This window comes from Cetorhinus maximus, chromosome 3 (genome assembly GCF_964194155.1).
Source record: "Cetorhinus maximus chromosome 3, sCetMax3.hap1.1, whole genome shotgun sequence".
Classification (NCBI taxonomy): Eukaryota; Metazoa; Chordata; class Chondrichthyes; order Lamniformes; family Cetorhinidae; genus Cetorhinus; species Cetorhinus maximus.
The window spans coordinates 135,808,981-135,823,544 of record NC_135881.1 but is presented as its reverse complement, the minus strand read 5'-3'; the positions used below and the strand labels follow the sequence as shown (position 1 = coordinate 135,823,544).

General features: G+C 44.6%; 1 protein-coding gene across 3 annotated transcripts; it reads right to left on the bottom strand.

Moving 5' to 3' along the window:
- Window positions 1-1,403: 1,403 nt before the first annotated feature.
- Window positions 1,404-2,677, bottom strand: LOC144673336 (proline-rich protein 15-like). Of its 3 annotated transcripts, none has more exons than XM_078535238.1 (2): window positions 2,417-2,677; window positions 1,404-2,242 (listed from the first exon to the last, which is right to left on the bottom strand). In XM_078535238.1, the coding sequence occupies exon 2, from the start codon at window positions 2,209-2,211 to the stop codon at window positions 1,879-1,881; it is 333 nt and encodes a 110-aa protein (XP_078391364.1). In that variant the 5' UTR covers window positions 2,212-2,242; window positions 2,417-2,677; the 3' UTR covers window positions 1,404-1,878. The 3 variants fall into 3 exon arrangements, with proteins under 3 accessions (XP_078391364.1, XP_078391358.1, XP_078391371.1); XM_078535232.1 differs by having other exon boundaries at window positions 1,404-2,239; XM_078535245.1 differs by having other exon boundaries at window positions 1,404-2,239; window positions 2,498-2,677.
- Window positions 2,678-14,564: the final 11,887 nt, after the last annotated feature.

Sequence of the window (14,564 nt, the reverse complement as noted above, 5' to 3'; positions counted from 1 at the left end):
TACTCTCTCAATATCATAATGAATAATATATATTACATGTTAACATTGGTGCCAAGCACAATATCATAGCAGATCATATACACATTGTATAAATGATGTGATTGAACCAAGTTATTATATCAATTGCTATATTACATATTGATATGTAATACATTTTTCATAATCTATTCAGATAAAATTTATTTTTGATTCATTTGGGAATTATTAAAAAGAAAACCTTAAAACATCAATTTTGTACCTTAATGCAAACTTGGAATGGTGCTCTTTCTGTATGGTGTTCCACTCAATCGACAATGTCAATTTGGGCACAGTTAAAAAAAAAACTTTTTCAGACTTTTCAAACACTGCTAAATGCTGTGGAATAGCTCATCTTATCGATAAAGGCAACACACCATGAAATCTTGTTTTCTGTAAAAGATTTAAAAAATACCTCGTAACCATTTTCATGTAAACACTAATGTCTATATTTGAAACAAATTGAGTCGAATGTAATTTTACTTACCCAGAAATGTGAATAAACGAGATTACAAATAGGCAGTGAATTATTTCACTCATATTTCACATGGCTGGGGGAGTTCTCAGGAGCTAACGGGAAAGCATCTTAACTTTTCAAACCGATTACGCCAGGAGGGGACAAAAAACAAAGGTCACATTCCAGCTTTTGAAGTATCCTTCCTGCTTTTTGTTCATACTGATTAATCTTTTGGCTTGTTCTAAACAAAGGAATTTACAAAACAAAAAGTATATTGTTATATTGTACCAATGTGCATGAACGTCGAAAAGGTTCTCGGTAAAAAGGTGTACAATCGCAGCCGGAGGTACGTTTGCTAAACTTCCCTAGCGCACACCACCAGAACTGTGAACCTGGGTCAGGTACACGTGTGATAAATGCAGACTTTTCATCAGACAGCTTTCATCAGACCTTCATACTAGCCGCCAACATAGGTGAAAAATACATTTTACAGACAAGAACTACAGCGCCTTATGGTCTCATTCAAACTTACCTGCGCCTTCCCTGACCTTACGGTCGTCTGAAGAATGATCCCCGATCATCCCCGACTGTCACTCCTCTTCAAGAAAGTTTTATCAATGATCCCCGATTGCTGGCTTTACTCATTGAGGAGTAGAACAATTTCCCCAAGAAAATAGTGATCATGATTGATCCAAAAACAATTTACAAATTTCGTGGCAAAACTCCAGAAGCAATATCCTCTAAAGAAAATGTTCTACGTGTTGGATTACTGGGTGTGTTGCATTTCAGTCTTAGGCTATATTTTAGTAAATGATTAACTTTTATAATAGGCCAAAAGGGGGGGGGAAAGCACTTTTCTGTGAACCCTTCAGGAGGGGAAAAAAACAGTATTCAGCAAATATGAAACAATGCAGATCTGAATTGTCTTGAAAATATTATTTTATTACAAAAATTAACCCCTTTCTCAAATATAAACAATTGGTTTGGTCGGGAGTTGACGCTGTTTTAGTCCTCAAGCTTCATAACAGCCACAGACAAAAATGTTTGCTAAAGGTAGCGTTCTCAATATAAACTAATACCTTGAATCATTTCCCCCCAAAAAGTTCTGAATCAGAACAAGCGTTTCTTAATAATTCTCACCCGCAGAGAATTTCACTGCCCGTCTCTGTACCTGATAGGGAAAGAATTCAGGAGCCGTAAAAATCAATCTACACCAGTAGGTATCTGCATTACAACAAATAAATATTTAACACATAATTCATGAAATATTCAAGGTAATATAAATTGACACTTTAATTTCAGCTTTTATCACTATTAAATTAACGGCTGAAAAATCTCCCATTAGAGTTCATTGAGCGGTCTCTAATACACCGAACGGACGGCGCCTTTAGAAATTGTACTTTGCACTAGTTTTCATCATTTGTATTTCCATTCGCGTTGCCTTCAAAAAACTTGGGGCTCTCCGGTAAAGTAGCCCTGACTTTGCGCTTTTCCTTGAAACGTCCGGAGCGAGAGATTTTCAGGTTCCTGCGGGTGCTTTTCTCGTTAAAGCCTTTTTCTAACTTGGGGTCTACGTATTCTTTTTCCTCGATAAAATTGGGATGTTTGTTCTCCTGAGCCGCCGTTTTGTCCGTGGACGACTGCACATTCTCCAGTCCTGCTCCCTTGTCCGCCAGCTCCTTCGGCTTCTTCTTCATGGTCATCGATTTCCACCAACTGGTCTTCCCACCGTCAGCCATTTCCCGGCCACTTCTTCACACTCTTGACCTGCTTTAAAACACGGACAGTGTCATTGGAGGACTAGAGATTACTGCTTGCATTGGCAGACCAATAATTTCCCTTGTTTATAAAACCTCATAAAACAGCACAAAACATTTAAAAGAAACAATGCCACCTCCAACTTTCTGATGAGTTCCACATCATCACTTCTGTTTACCGGCTCACCTGTTCGCCTCTCACAAGCTTTGACTTGATCTGCAGTAGAACAGTTTTTACTACTTCAAATGATCGAATCGACTTCCTTACTCTGCGTGGTTGTTAGTCCATGTTTGCCGTAAGTCCACGCACTTTGTCCCAGTGGTTTATGATCCCAGTGCCGGTTGAAGATAAGGTAAACCTTGTTTTGCCCTGCGATGTGAGTGCGCCTGCCCCTCAGCAATCTGACCTGTTGCCTCCTCCGGCGCTGCTTCCTTTCCTCAGCTTGCAATCCTGCCACAGGTAAAATGCGCAGCGGGCGCCTCGCGCCGCCTCCTCATTGGTGCTTTACCGCGAGTGGGCAACATTGTCCCTGTCAATCAAACGGGCCACGTGCCCCTCAGCCCAAGTCCCGGCTCGAGCTCGGCACAGGTGCTGTACCTGGATCGCGCGCCGCCGTGAGGCGTCCGAACTCCACACAAGCTTTTGCCGTTGCAAATCGTAGCGTTTCGAAGTCGTGTGCTCCCAGGAGTAAATTACTTCCAATGCATTCACTGATGTTGGAACGAGGAAAGTCAATCCTGAACGCCTGAAAGGTGGGTTTTCACTTAGAACAGAAATATCACTATTATACTATAGCGAATGGGTTCCTATCCGTTTCGAAACGATCTCCCTGGGTTAAGGAAGGTGACATTCAAAACTTTAAAACATTAAATATGCGCAATGCATTCTATGCATATCAAATTTACCATCATGCTTTGTATTTCTTCCAGAATGTATTCTTAATGCTATAAGTTAGGTTTTACACAGAGTCAACTAAATAAATTGTTCAAAACTTTGGACGCTAAGCGCTCTGGATTTTAGAGCAATAAAACTGATTGTAAACTGTGGAAAAATACAAAGAAGTGTAGAATTAATGTAGAGAAGGGGGAGGAAAATTTAAGTATGTACAATATATATTATATTGAAACAATCCAATTTATGATTTCAGATTAAGACAGGAAAGCAGGATTACAGAGCCATTAAGGGAAATTATTAAAAGTAAATTCAAGACACTTATGACAGAAGTTATGTTAAATGTCATAGTGGGTTTGCCAGCTAGTGGTAGAGGCAGAAAGATTGTTCAAATGTGGTTGGATATGGCAATACCAAAATTAGGGTATGAGATGGGATGGATGAAATTCAAAGGGCTGAGTGACATTTAATGTCCTGTGTTTTTCTTATAAATGTAATTTTTAAACAGAAAACTGCTGGGCTAATATAGAAATACACACAGTTATGCAGCATCTTATTCCATCTCTCAAACCATCTCAACTTCATATATAATAAATTATTTTTGTAACGTAGCGGTACAAAGAAAGCTTGTACGGAGGGTAACAAGACAAAGATAAGAAAGGCCTTGAGTTTGTTTCTGTCTGGACAAGGGGGCATGGGTTGTATACAAGTAAGCCTCAGGCTGAAGATGGAGACAAGTGAGAACCGACCTCCATGAGCAAGCAGAGGACCCCGAAAAGGTTAGGCTGCACACCCAATTACGCCTCTATCATTTAGGTTTTAATCAGTGGTGAGCCAAGATATCGCTGAGATATTAGGGAAAGAATCCAAAGACAGGCTCCCTGGGAAAATTTATTCTTATTTGTCCATGGAATATGGGAGTTGTTGGCAAGGATTGCCCATCCCTAATTTTCCTTAAGGGGGTGGCAGTGAGCCACTTCCTTGGACTTCTGCAATCTCTGTGATATTGGTACACCTACAGTGCTGTTAGGGAGGGAGTTCCAGGATTTTGACCAAGCTAATGAAGGAATGGCGAAACATTCCCAAGTCAGGATGGTGCAAGACTTGGAGGGGAACTTGCCAGTTCCGGTGTTCCCATGCACCCACTGCCCCTGTTGTTCTAGGCCGTAGAGTTTGGGGTTTGGAAGGTGCTATCAAAAGATCCATGGTGAGTTGTTCCATACATCTTGTCGCCAGTACACAATGCTGCCACCATGTGCCAGTGTTGGAGGGAGTGTCAATCCAGTAAGCTGCTTTGACCTGGATGGTGTCAAGTTTCTTGAGCATTGGAGCTGCATTTATCCAGGCAAGTGTGGAGTATTTTTGCACACTCCTGACTTGTATCTTGTAGACGGTGGACAAATTTTGGGGAGATAGGAGGTGAGTTACTCATTGCAGAATTCCCAGCCTCTGACCTTCTCTGTATTTTTATGTCTGGTCCAGTTAAGTTTCTGGTCAATGGTAACCTCCAGGATGTTGATGGTAGGGCATTCAGTAATGGTATTTCCATTGAATATCAAGGAACAATGTTCAGATCTCTATTGTTGGAGATGGTCACATCCTAGCAAATGTTATTTGCCATTTATCATCCCAAGCTTGAACAATGCCCAGGTTTTACTGCATGGAGGTGGGGTTTGTTTCATCATTTGAGGAGCTGTAAATGGTACTGAACAGTGCAATCATCAGCAAATATCACCACTTCTGACTTTATGATTGATGGAAGGTCATTGATGAAGCAGAAGAAGATGATTAGACCTAGGATACTGCCCTGGGTAATTCCTGCAGTGATGTCCTGGAGCTTAGATGATTGGTCTCCAACAATCACAATCATCTTCATTTGTGCTGGGTAAGTCTCTAGCCACTGGAAAGTTTTCCACCTAATTCCTATTGACTTCAATTTTGCTAGGGTTCCTTGATGCCACACTTGGTCAAATGCTGCCCTGATATTGAGAGCATCACTCTCACCTTACCTCTGGGATTCAACTTTTTTGTCCATTTTTGGACCAAGGCTGAAATGAGGTCTGGAGCTGTGTGGTTCTTGCAGAATCCAAACTGGATACCTGTGAACATGTTATTGGTGAGAAAGTGCCATTTAATAGAACTGTTGATGACACCTTCAATCACTTTGCTGATGATTGAGGCTAGGCTGATGGGGTGATAATTGGCTGGATTGGATTTGCAAGCTTTTTGTGGAGAGACGTACTTGGGCAATTTTCCAATTGTTGGGCAGATTCCAATGTTGTAGCTGCATTGGATCAACGACTCAGCACATCTTGCAGAAGATGGTTGCAAGCACTTCAACCTTTTGCACTGAGGTACTGGGCTCCACCATTATTGAGGATGGGAATGTACATGGACACTCCTCCTTCCGTTCGTAGTTTAAACGTTCACCATCATTCACGGCTGCATGTGGCAGAACTGTATTTTGTCACTGAGGTTACCATACATGGGAGACCAGGCAGACTCCCCTGAATCAAAAGGGATAGGACACACCTGACCCAAATACTAACTTGATCACAGATATGGCAGCGACATGAGGAAAGGAGAAGGGAAGGCATGCGCTGTGATGATGGAGGCGTGATCTTATCTGCAAAAATAAAACAGTGAAACCAAGAAATGACAAACCATTTAAAGGAAAGAATTATCTGATCCAGTGAAAAATTCCAAATGTCAATTGACTAGAAGCAATCAAATCAAGAAATGTATTATAATGTATAACAATGTGTGTTTTGAAATTGTACCAGTTGTATTAAAGATGAGCTTGAATTTGTCAACTGGATTATGTGAAGGGATTTATTTATAATCAGTAGGCAAAATGATAGGAGAATTAGTAAAGGAGTTATTAGGAAAGAGTAGAAAACAGGAACAAAAGCCTAAGAAAGATGGGGAACATAAGAAAGTTTAAATTGTGGAGGAAGTAAGAATTGACAGAATGGCTAGGATAGGATCCACAGCAGGATTAGCAGGAGTAAACAGAATAAATATAGAAAATATGTGCGAAAACAATGAGATAATGGAGCATCAGAGTACATTATTGTTTAGAGAAAAATTGGCGTGGGAGCTGGGAAAGATCAAGGGTAAAATTCATGAGTTGATGCAGGCAAACAATTAAGCTACTCAGAATCAAGACTTTACTAGATGTGTAGTTTGTATGCAGCATTTCTGATGAATATGGTACAGAAAGGACTGGACTACACAGAAGGTAATCGAATCCCTTTGTTTATTTACAAAGAACAACTGATCAAAAGACCCTTGGATATGGACTGTACTAGGATGTGCTAAATAAGAGTGGCATGTTTGCCTCCCTGAGATAAAGATGGGATTGAGGATAGCATACCAGTGGTATAATACCCTCATTCCCATGTTGTTAAGAAAGAATGAGAGTCAGTCTTGGAGAGTGTATTGGGTAGAGTCTATTGGAGCGATTGAAGACTTTGGTATAGGCCTTATACATAAACAATATCAGGAATACCTATGTTAACTGATAAAGGACAATGGAACCTGGATAGATCTGAACATAGAGGGCTGCATCATTAAAAGGGACTATTTTAGTCTGTAGGTGAAATATGATATAACAAAATACCACTCCAGTCTACGGTTTCACAATTGATGAGGAATCACACAACTGTAACATGAACCTAAGGGCGGATTTTGCTCCAGGGGCGAGGTTCCCAATGGCGGATCCGGAAGTGTGTGGGACCTGTGGTTGCTTGGGGAAAGGCTAGTCACATGACAGCCAGCCAATTAGATATGCAGAGGTGTGAGGCCTGGCCAATTTTGCAGTGAGGGTGGGCAGGAAGTAGACAACCCTGCCATCAGCTCTTGGAGTGAAGGTCTGAGTGCCATTCATAAACTGCACCCAGACAGACATCCACTCCCTACCAACCAGCAGTATTCATTTTGAAGAGTGTACAGCTTTGGACCTCAAACTGCTGCCTCCCTCTCATTACTTTTCCTCCTTTGGACCTCAGAAATTGCTATCAGCCCCTAAAAATACTGAGATATGTCTCAGAGCAAATACATAGCCCCATAGTTCAGCAATGCTTCCCTGCAGGTTGTCATCCAGGCTGTCCAGGAAAGATGGAAGGTACTTTTCCCCAGCGATGGCACCTGGAGACCATCCCGTCTGACCAAGGCAGCCTGGACAAAGATCACAGCGAAGGGTAGTAACCATGGGGTCCACAAACAAAACTGGGTGCAATGCCAAAAAATGGTTAACGATTTCATGTGCTCTGCCAGGTATATGGCACAGTGGCGCTTCAGAAAAGTGGCTCTAATGAGGGCATCAAGCAATGTATATGTATAACTGGAGAGGTATGCCAGGCAGGAGTTTGAGTTCTGAAAGCCTCAGCTCCAGATGTAATGTGAGGCCTGAATGAGTAGGAGGCAATCCACGTAGACAAAGTTGTGCAAGTTTCAGGAGACTGCATGTGTGGACCACTTACTAGGGGGGAGCCATTAGCCGTCATAGGGCTGCAAGTGCATAAAGGGGTTCGGCACCCAGTGAGAAGACACTTAATCCTTCCATCTGTCTGCAAGACAAAACAGCGCATAATACTAGAGAACTGGCGAGGATGGGTGGAGGAGTCCAGAAAACAAGATAACTGACTCATGGCCACCTTAGTCGACAGCAAGCCCCACTCCATTTCTGAGGATGATGACACTGAAGCCTCAGAGGATACTTGTCACCTCCTTCCCCTGAACCCTCCACCAGCGCAGAGATGGTCATCTCAGTGGGAATGCGCTTGGGATTAGGCTCAGGGTCACAGTTTAGTGAGCATATCGCAGACACATCACAGCAGCCAATGGAGACTGTGACAATCAGGGACCTGACAGTCAGAGGACTATTGGAGACCAGACCCATGCTGAACCCGTTTCATGACGGGCTTCTGGTCACAGGAGAGGCAGAGACAGGCAGGGGAATATCTGGTAGAGATGCCAGAAGCCATGCATAGCCTTGCGGAGATGGTGCAGGAGTCCATCCAAGCCATGAATTCTGTCATGGCTCAGGCATGTGACCACATGGCTACCTTCATGGACCAACATTGAATGCCATGTCCAGCAGAGCACTCAGTGGCTTTCGGCTATGCGTTTGAACCAGCATTCCGTCACACTGGCCATAGACTCCATACAGTGGTGGCGAGACAAGAGAGGAACAAGGCACTTGGACCTCCCTCCAAGTGCCTCTTCTCCAGGATTCAGAGAGGCACCATTGTGCACCAACAGGGAGGAGGAGTACCAGCCTGCCACCTCGGGAGATTCATCTCAGAGTACTCCAAGGGTGAACTGCTACTGTCATCCACTCTGCTAGTCACTCCAGTGCTTCAGTGAGGCCAAGCAGGGTGCACCTGCACCAGTACAGAAGACATTTAGCAAGCGGAAGGCCTCTAAGCCTCGGGCCACTGGAGGAAAGTCACCAAGGACATCTTAGACAACATGGCATAGCACCCAGCAGGCTGCCTGCACCTCAGCTGCAGATCTCAGGGTTGCACAAAGACATAGTGGTCATAAACATAAGCTTAAGATGTTGTGATGGCACAAAGGTGACATGGGTGTCAAACCATTCTCTGACATTCAGCTGTTATTTGTTTTTTTTATTCATTTATGGGCTAGGCCAGCGTTTATTGCCCATCGCTAGTTGCCCTTGGGAAGGTGGTGGTGAGCTGCCTTCTTGAACTGCTGCAGTCCATATGGTGTAGGTACACCCACAGTGCTTTTAGGGAGGGAGTTGCAGGAATTTGACTCAACAACAGTGAAGGAACAATATATTTCCAAGTCAGGATGGTGCTGGCTTGGAGGTCTATTTCCAAGGTGGTATTCCCATGTGTCTGCTGCCCTTGCCCTTCTGGATGGTAATGGTCATGGGTTTAGAAGGTGCTGTCTAAGGAACCTTGGTGAGTTTCTGCAGTGCATCTTGTAGATGGTACACACTGCTGCAACTATTTGTCGGTGTTGGGGGGACTGAATGTTTATGAAAGGGGTGCCAATCAAGGGGGTGCTTTGTCCTGGATGATGAAAAGCTTCTTGAGTGTTGTTGGAGCTGCACTCACCCAGGCAAGAGAGTATTCCATCACACTCCTGACTTGTGCCTTGTAGATGGTGGACAGGCTTTGGAGGGTCAGGAGGTGAGTTTACTCGCCTCAGGATTCCTAGCCTCTGACCTGTTCTTGTGGGCACAGTATTTATATGGTTCTGTTTCTGGTCAATGGTAACTCCCAGGATGTTGATAGTAGGGGATTCAATGATGGTAATGCCATTGAATGTCATGGGGTGATGGTTATAGATGTTGGAGATGGTCATTGCCTGGCAGTTGTGTGGCGCAATGTTACTTGCCACCTGTCAGCCCAAGCCTGGATATTGTCCAGGGCTTGCTGCATTTGGACATGAACTGTTTCAGTGTCTGAGGAATCGTGAACGGTGCTGAACATTGTGCAGTCATCAGCGAATATCCCCACTTCTGACCTTATGATAGATGGAAGGTCATTGATGAAGCTGCTGGAGATGGTTGTGGGCTAGGACACTACCCTGAGGAACCCTTGCAGTGATGTTTTGGAACTGAGATGATTGACTTCCGACAACCACAACCATCTTCCTTTGTGCTAGGTATGTCTCCAACCAGCGGAGAGTTTTCCCTCTGATTCCCATTGACTCCAGTTTAACTAGGGCTCCTTGATGCCACACTCTGTCAAATGCTGCTTTGATGTCAAGGGCGGTCACTCTCACCTCACCTCTGGAGTTCAGCTCTTTTCTCCATGTTTGAATCAAGGCTGTAATGAGGTCAGAAGCTGAGTGATCCTGGCGGAACCCAAACTGAGCGTCAGTGAGCAGGTTATTGCTAAGCAAAAGCTGCTTGACAGCACTGTTGATGACCCCTTCCATCAGTAGACTGATGGGCGGTAATTGAGCAGGTTAGAATTGTCCTCTTTTTATGTACAGGACATATCTGGGCAATTTTCCACATTGCCGGGTAGATGCTTGTGTTGTAGCTGTATTGGAACAGCTTGACTAGGGGTGCAGCAAGTTCTGGAGCACAAGTCTGCAGTAATATTATGTCACCATTAGCACATTCCTTAGATAATATCACCACCGTCAACACCCCTTTGTCTTTTTGTCTATGACATCTTTGGCAATCTCTTCTTTGCCTCCACCTATCACTGGCCCTCTATCCAGCTCTACCTGTCCCATCCCCCTCAAACAGCTTATATTTCACCACATTTCTATATTTCCTTAGTTCTGATGAAGAGTCATACGGACTCGAAACATTAACTGTATTCCTCTCCGCAGATGCTGTCAGACCTGTTGAGTTTTTCCAGCTACTTTTGTTTTTGTTTCAGATTTCCAGCATCCGCAGTATTTTGCTTTATCTGCAGTAATATTGTCGCTTTATTTTCAGGGTCCATTGCCTTTGCATTATCCAGTGCCTTCAGACATTTCTTAATATCACGTGGAGTGAATCGAGTTGGCTGAAGACTGGCATATATGATGCTGGGAACCTCTAGAAGAAACCAAGATGGACCATGCACTCGGCACTTCTGGCTGAAGATTGTTGCGAATGCTTCAGCCTTATCTTTTGCACTGATGTGCTGGGCTCCTCCGTCATTGTGGATGGTGATATTTGTGGAGCCTCCTCCTCCAGTGAGTTGTTTAATTGTCCACTACTATTCACGATTGGATGTAGAAGGACATTAAATTTGATCTGTTGGTTGTGGGATTGCTTACCTCTGTCTATCACTTGCTGCTTATGCAGTAGTCCTGTGTTATAGCTTCACCAATTGACACCTCATTTTTTGGTATGCCTGGTGCTGTTCCTGGCATGCCCTCCTGCACTCTTCATTGAACCAGGATTGATCCCCTGGCTTGATGGTAATGGTAGATCCCTGAGAAGGTGTTGTCTCAACAAAATCTGCACCCAATGCATTCCATCTTTTGAAGGTGCACACACAGCTGATAGGAAAGTAGTTCCAAATTCTGGGGCATAAGGTTGTGAAGCATATGTGACCCCTCTCCAAGTGAGGAGTGTTGGTGGATTTCTTGGGGCCCTGCATATGGGAATGCTCTTGGCAAAGGCCTGCTGCCATTGACTTCTAGATGCCAGAGGCCGCATGGCTGTAGGTTGGTCTGTAGGGAGGCTGCCTGAGCTGGTTGAACATCCACAGCAACTTTTCTTGAGATGGTGATCAACAGGTCTTGCAGGGGTTTCATTCCGGCTGAAAATAAGTTTCAATGAGTGTCTCAAGGGCCTGACCATCTCCAGATGGAGCCACGCCATGCCTTTCCACATGGTCCCTGATTCTTCCCTTTCATTACCTGAGGATGAATCTGGCTCTTCTGACCCCTGGTTGTCAATTCCTCACCCCTTTTCTGTGCAAGGTTATGAAGGGCGCAGCAGACCACAATGATCCTGAAGACTCTGTGGTGTGGAGTGCAGCACTCCACCTGAGCAGTCCCAGCAGCCGAATCTCATCTTCAGTCCAATTGGCTGTTCTATTATTGCTCTTGTCGAGCCATGGGAGGCATTGTACCTCTCCTCTACTGGGCTTTGTGGGTTCTGCACAGGTGTCATGAGCCAAGTCTTAAGAGAATAGCCCCTGTCACCCAGGAGCCAACCCTGCAGTTGCTTAGGGGGTGCAAACAGCTGCAGCACCTGAAAGTGACTGAGAATGTACAAATCCTGAGAACTCTTTGGGAAGAGAGCACACATCTGCGGGATTTATTTGTGGTGATCAGAGACCAGATGCACATTGATGGAGTGAAACCCCTTTTAGTTTATGAATGCTGTTGCCTGTTCTCAGGGACCCCTCAGTCCCATGTATGCAATCAATAACCCCTTGTGCTTGGGGAAAGCCCACAATTGACCCAAAGGCCTCAACTCTGGCTACATGGATCTCAGGGTCTGCAGTGAATCTCACAAATGCAATGGCTCTCTTATACAGGACATTGGTGACCTCCCTGATGTATCTGTGAGTGATTGCTAGCTAGATGCCATACATGTTCCCTGTGGAGCTCAGGAACAATCCAGTGGCATAAAAATTTAATGCCATGATGACTTTTCAGGCAACTGGCATAGGATTGCCTCACATTCCATGGAGCCATAGGAATCCATGAAGGAGCTGACATAGGTTAATGACTTGCCTGCGATAACAGCCTTAGACATCTCTGACATTTTGTCTCAGACATTTGCTGATGTTTGTCCTGGTGCAGTATATTTGATTATGCACCATTTCTCAGCAGCACACTGGCTTCTGTTTGCCTGTATCCTGAGCAACCTCACCCTCTGGTGCCACCCATTATTGGCCTATGGACCGTTGTTGTGCATGGTCCAAGGCCATTTTCTCCCAGTTCCTCTCCTCTGCCTGAGCCTCCACAACTGGACTCATTTTGCCTGCATGGTGAACATGGGCAGAAGGCAGGCAAAGATATGGTCAGTACCATCTACTTGATCCTCATTCCTGGTTTTGCACCTTTGGGCCAATGGGGATCCCACTGCTTTGCATCAACTACACCCTCGTCTCCATCAACCCCACAGTGGTCTCTTCCCTCCTCGACCTGGTCTCCAGCCACCTCTTCCTGATGTTGCAACAATGTCCCTCAGCAGTCCCAAAATCACCCTGGAGCTACCCTCTCCACCACCACTCTCCACCCTCCCTCAGTCATCTTTGACCTCCTCTCCATTGACCTCAACCCTCACTCCATTATACTTGCCCTGCCTTCGGTAACCCTCAACCCTCCTTCCATCACCCTTGAAGAACTCTCAGTCACCGATGACCCACTCCTGCATCACCCTCGACCAACCCGTCACCCTTGACCCTCCCTTGCATCACCTTCTCCACCCCATGTCACCCTCGACCCAGTCCAACATCATCCTCAACTCACCTTGCGTCATCCCCAGCCCAACCCCATCACCCCCAGCCTGCCCCCTAAACCCTCAACCTACACCCCGTCACTCCCAACCCGACCCCTGTCACCCTCAACCTGCCCCCTTCACTCTTGACCCATACCCTATCACCCTCAACCCATCCCCCCCATCATCCTGACCCACCTCTATCACCCTCAACACCCCCCCCCCTCTCTCAACCTGTCCACTGTAATCCTTGACCCTTCCTCCATTGTTACCCTTGACCAGCCTCGGTAACCCTCTCGACTCTCCTAACCTCACCCTTGACCTGCCCTCAATCATCCTAGACTTCCGCACATCAAGCTTGACCATACGTCGGTTGACCTTGACCATTCCTGTGTCATTCAGCTCCCTCCCTCTGTTCCCCATGATACTCCTTAAAGCTGTCATGACCCATTTGTCCTCAGAGAGCCAGGGCCCACCCTTGCTTGGAAAGCCAGGGTCTGATCTCGAAAAAACCAACTCAAGCTCCTCTCCCCTGTTCCAGCAGCCTTCCCATACAAGAAAAGTGGCTCCTACTCACTCCAAATCCATCTCGAACACTAGCTTGCCTGCTCCATGCCAGCTTTGATCAATCATGAAAGTAAAGGCACATATTTCACATTTGCTGGTGACTTAATCGTAAAGGTACCATTTAATCTGGCATTTAATTGTGTTTTAATGAGTATTCTTGATATGCTAATGCATTACAAATATGTTCCCAATGCTTGCCATTGGGAACCCCAATTCACCCCCAAGCTGCCATCCACTTAATTCGAAAATTTCATCCCAACATCGAGAACCTGACACTTTATCTCCTACCTAATTAAATTCTACTACCTGTCTCATTTCCTGCTCCCAGCACCATCATTAAATTCCACCCTAGGACTCTGAGAAGAGAGATAGACTAATATAGCTTACAAAGGCGAGAGAAGATGTTGAGTGAGCGCCACTGCTGCTTTTACAACTGTTGTACTAACGAAATGCCTAAACCAGAATACCAATTCTACATGTTCCCAACTGAATAAACCCAAATCGATGATAAAACATGAAAGCCAGTGCACTATCATAATGTGAACTAACTCCAAGTGTTAGAGATGAAGCGATTCAAGCAATCCCATACATTGGACATTATATACTCCCTTTATTCCTCAGTCTAAAATCCATAGTCTACGGAATGACAACCTCACAAAAACATACTGTGCGCATGTTACAAGACAATAAGCAAATAGAATTGGTAATAGGTGACCACCAGTGCGGAATGATACTCGTGGATTCAATTATTTCAGATGGGATTGGTGCTAGCACAATTTATAACACTAGAAATTCTGATTGTTGCGTTATACTGCTTGAGGCAGTTGATGGGGGATATGGAAATTAAAGAAAAGGTAAAGAGGTAGCAAGGACACTGAAAGGTTACCAGGATTATTAATGTAAAGAATGGTGTAACCACCTTGCTAAGAGCTAAACCACAAGGAAAAAATAAAAAAACACAAATTGATACATAAGATGAGGAAAGAGAGAGTTACA

Excerpts from the sequence above, each read along its gene's own strand:
- LOC144673336 (XM_078535238.1), bottom strand. The coding sequence starts at position 2,211 with ATGGCTGACGGTGGGAAGACCAGTTGGTGGAAATCGATGACCATGAAG.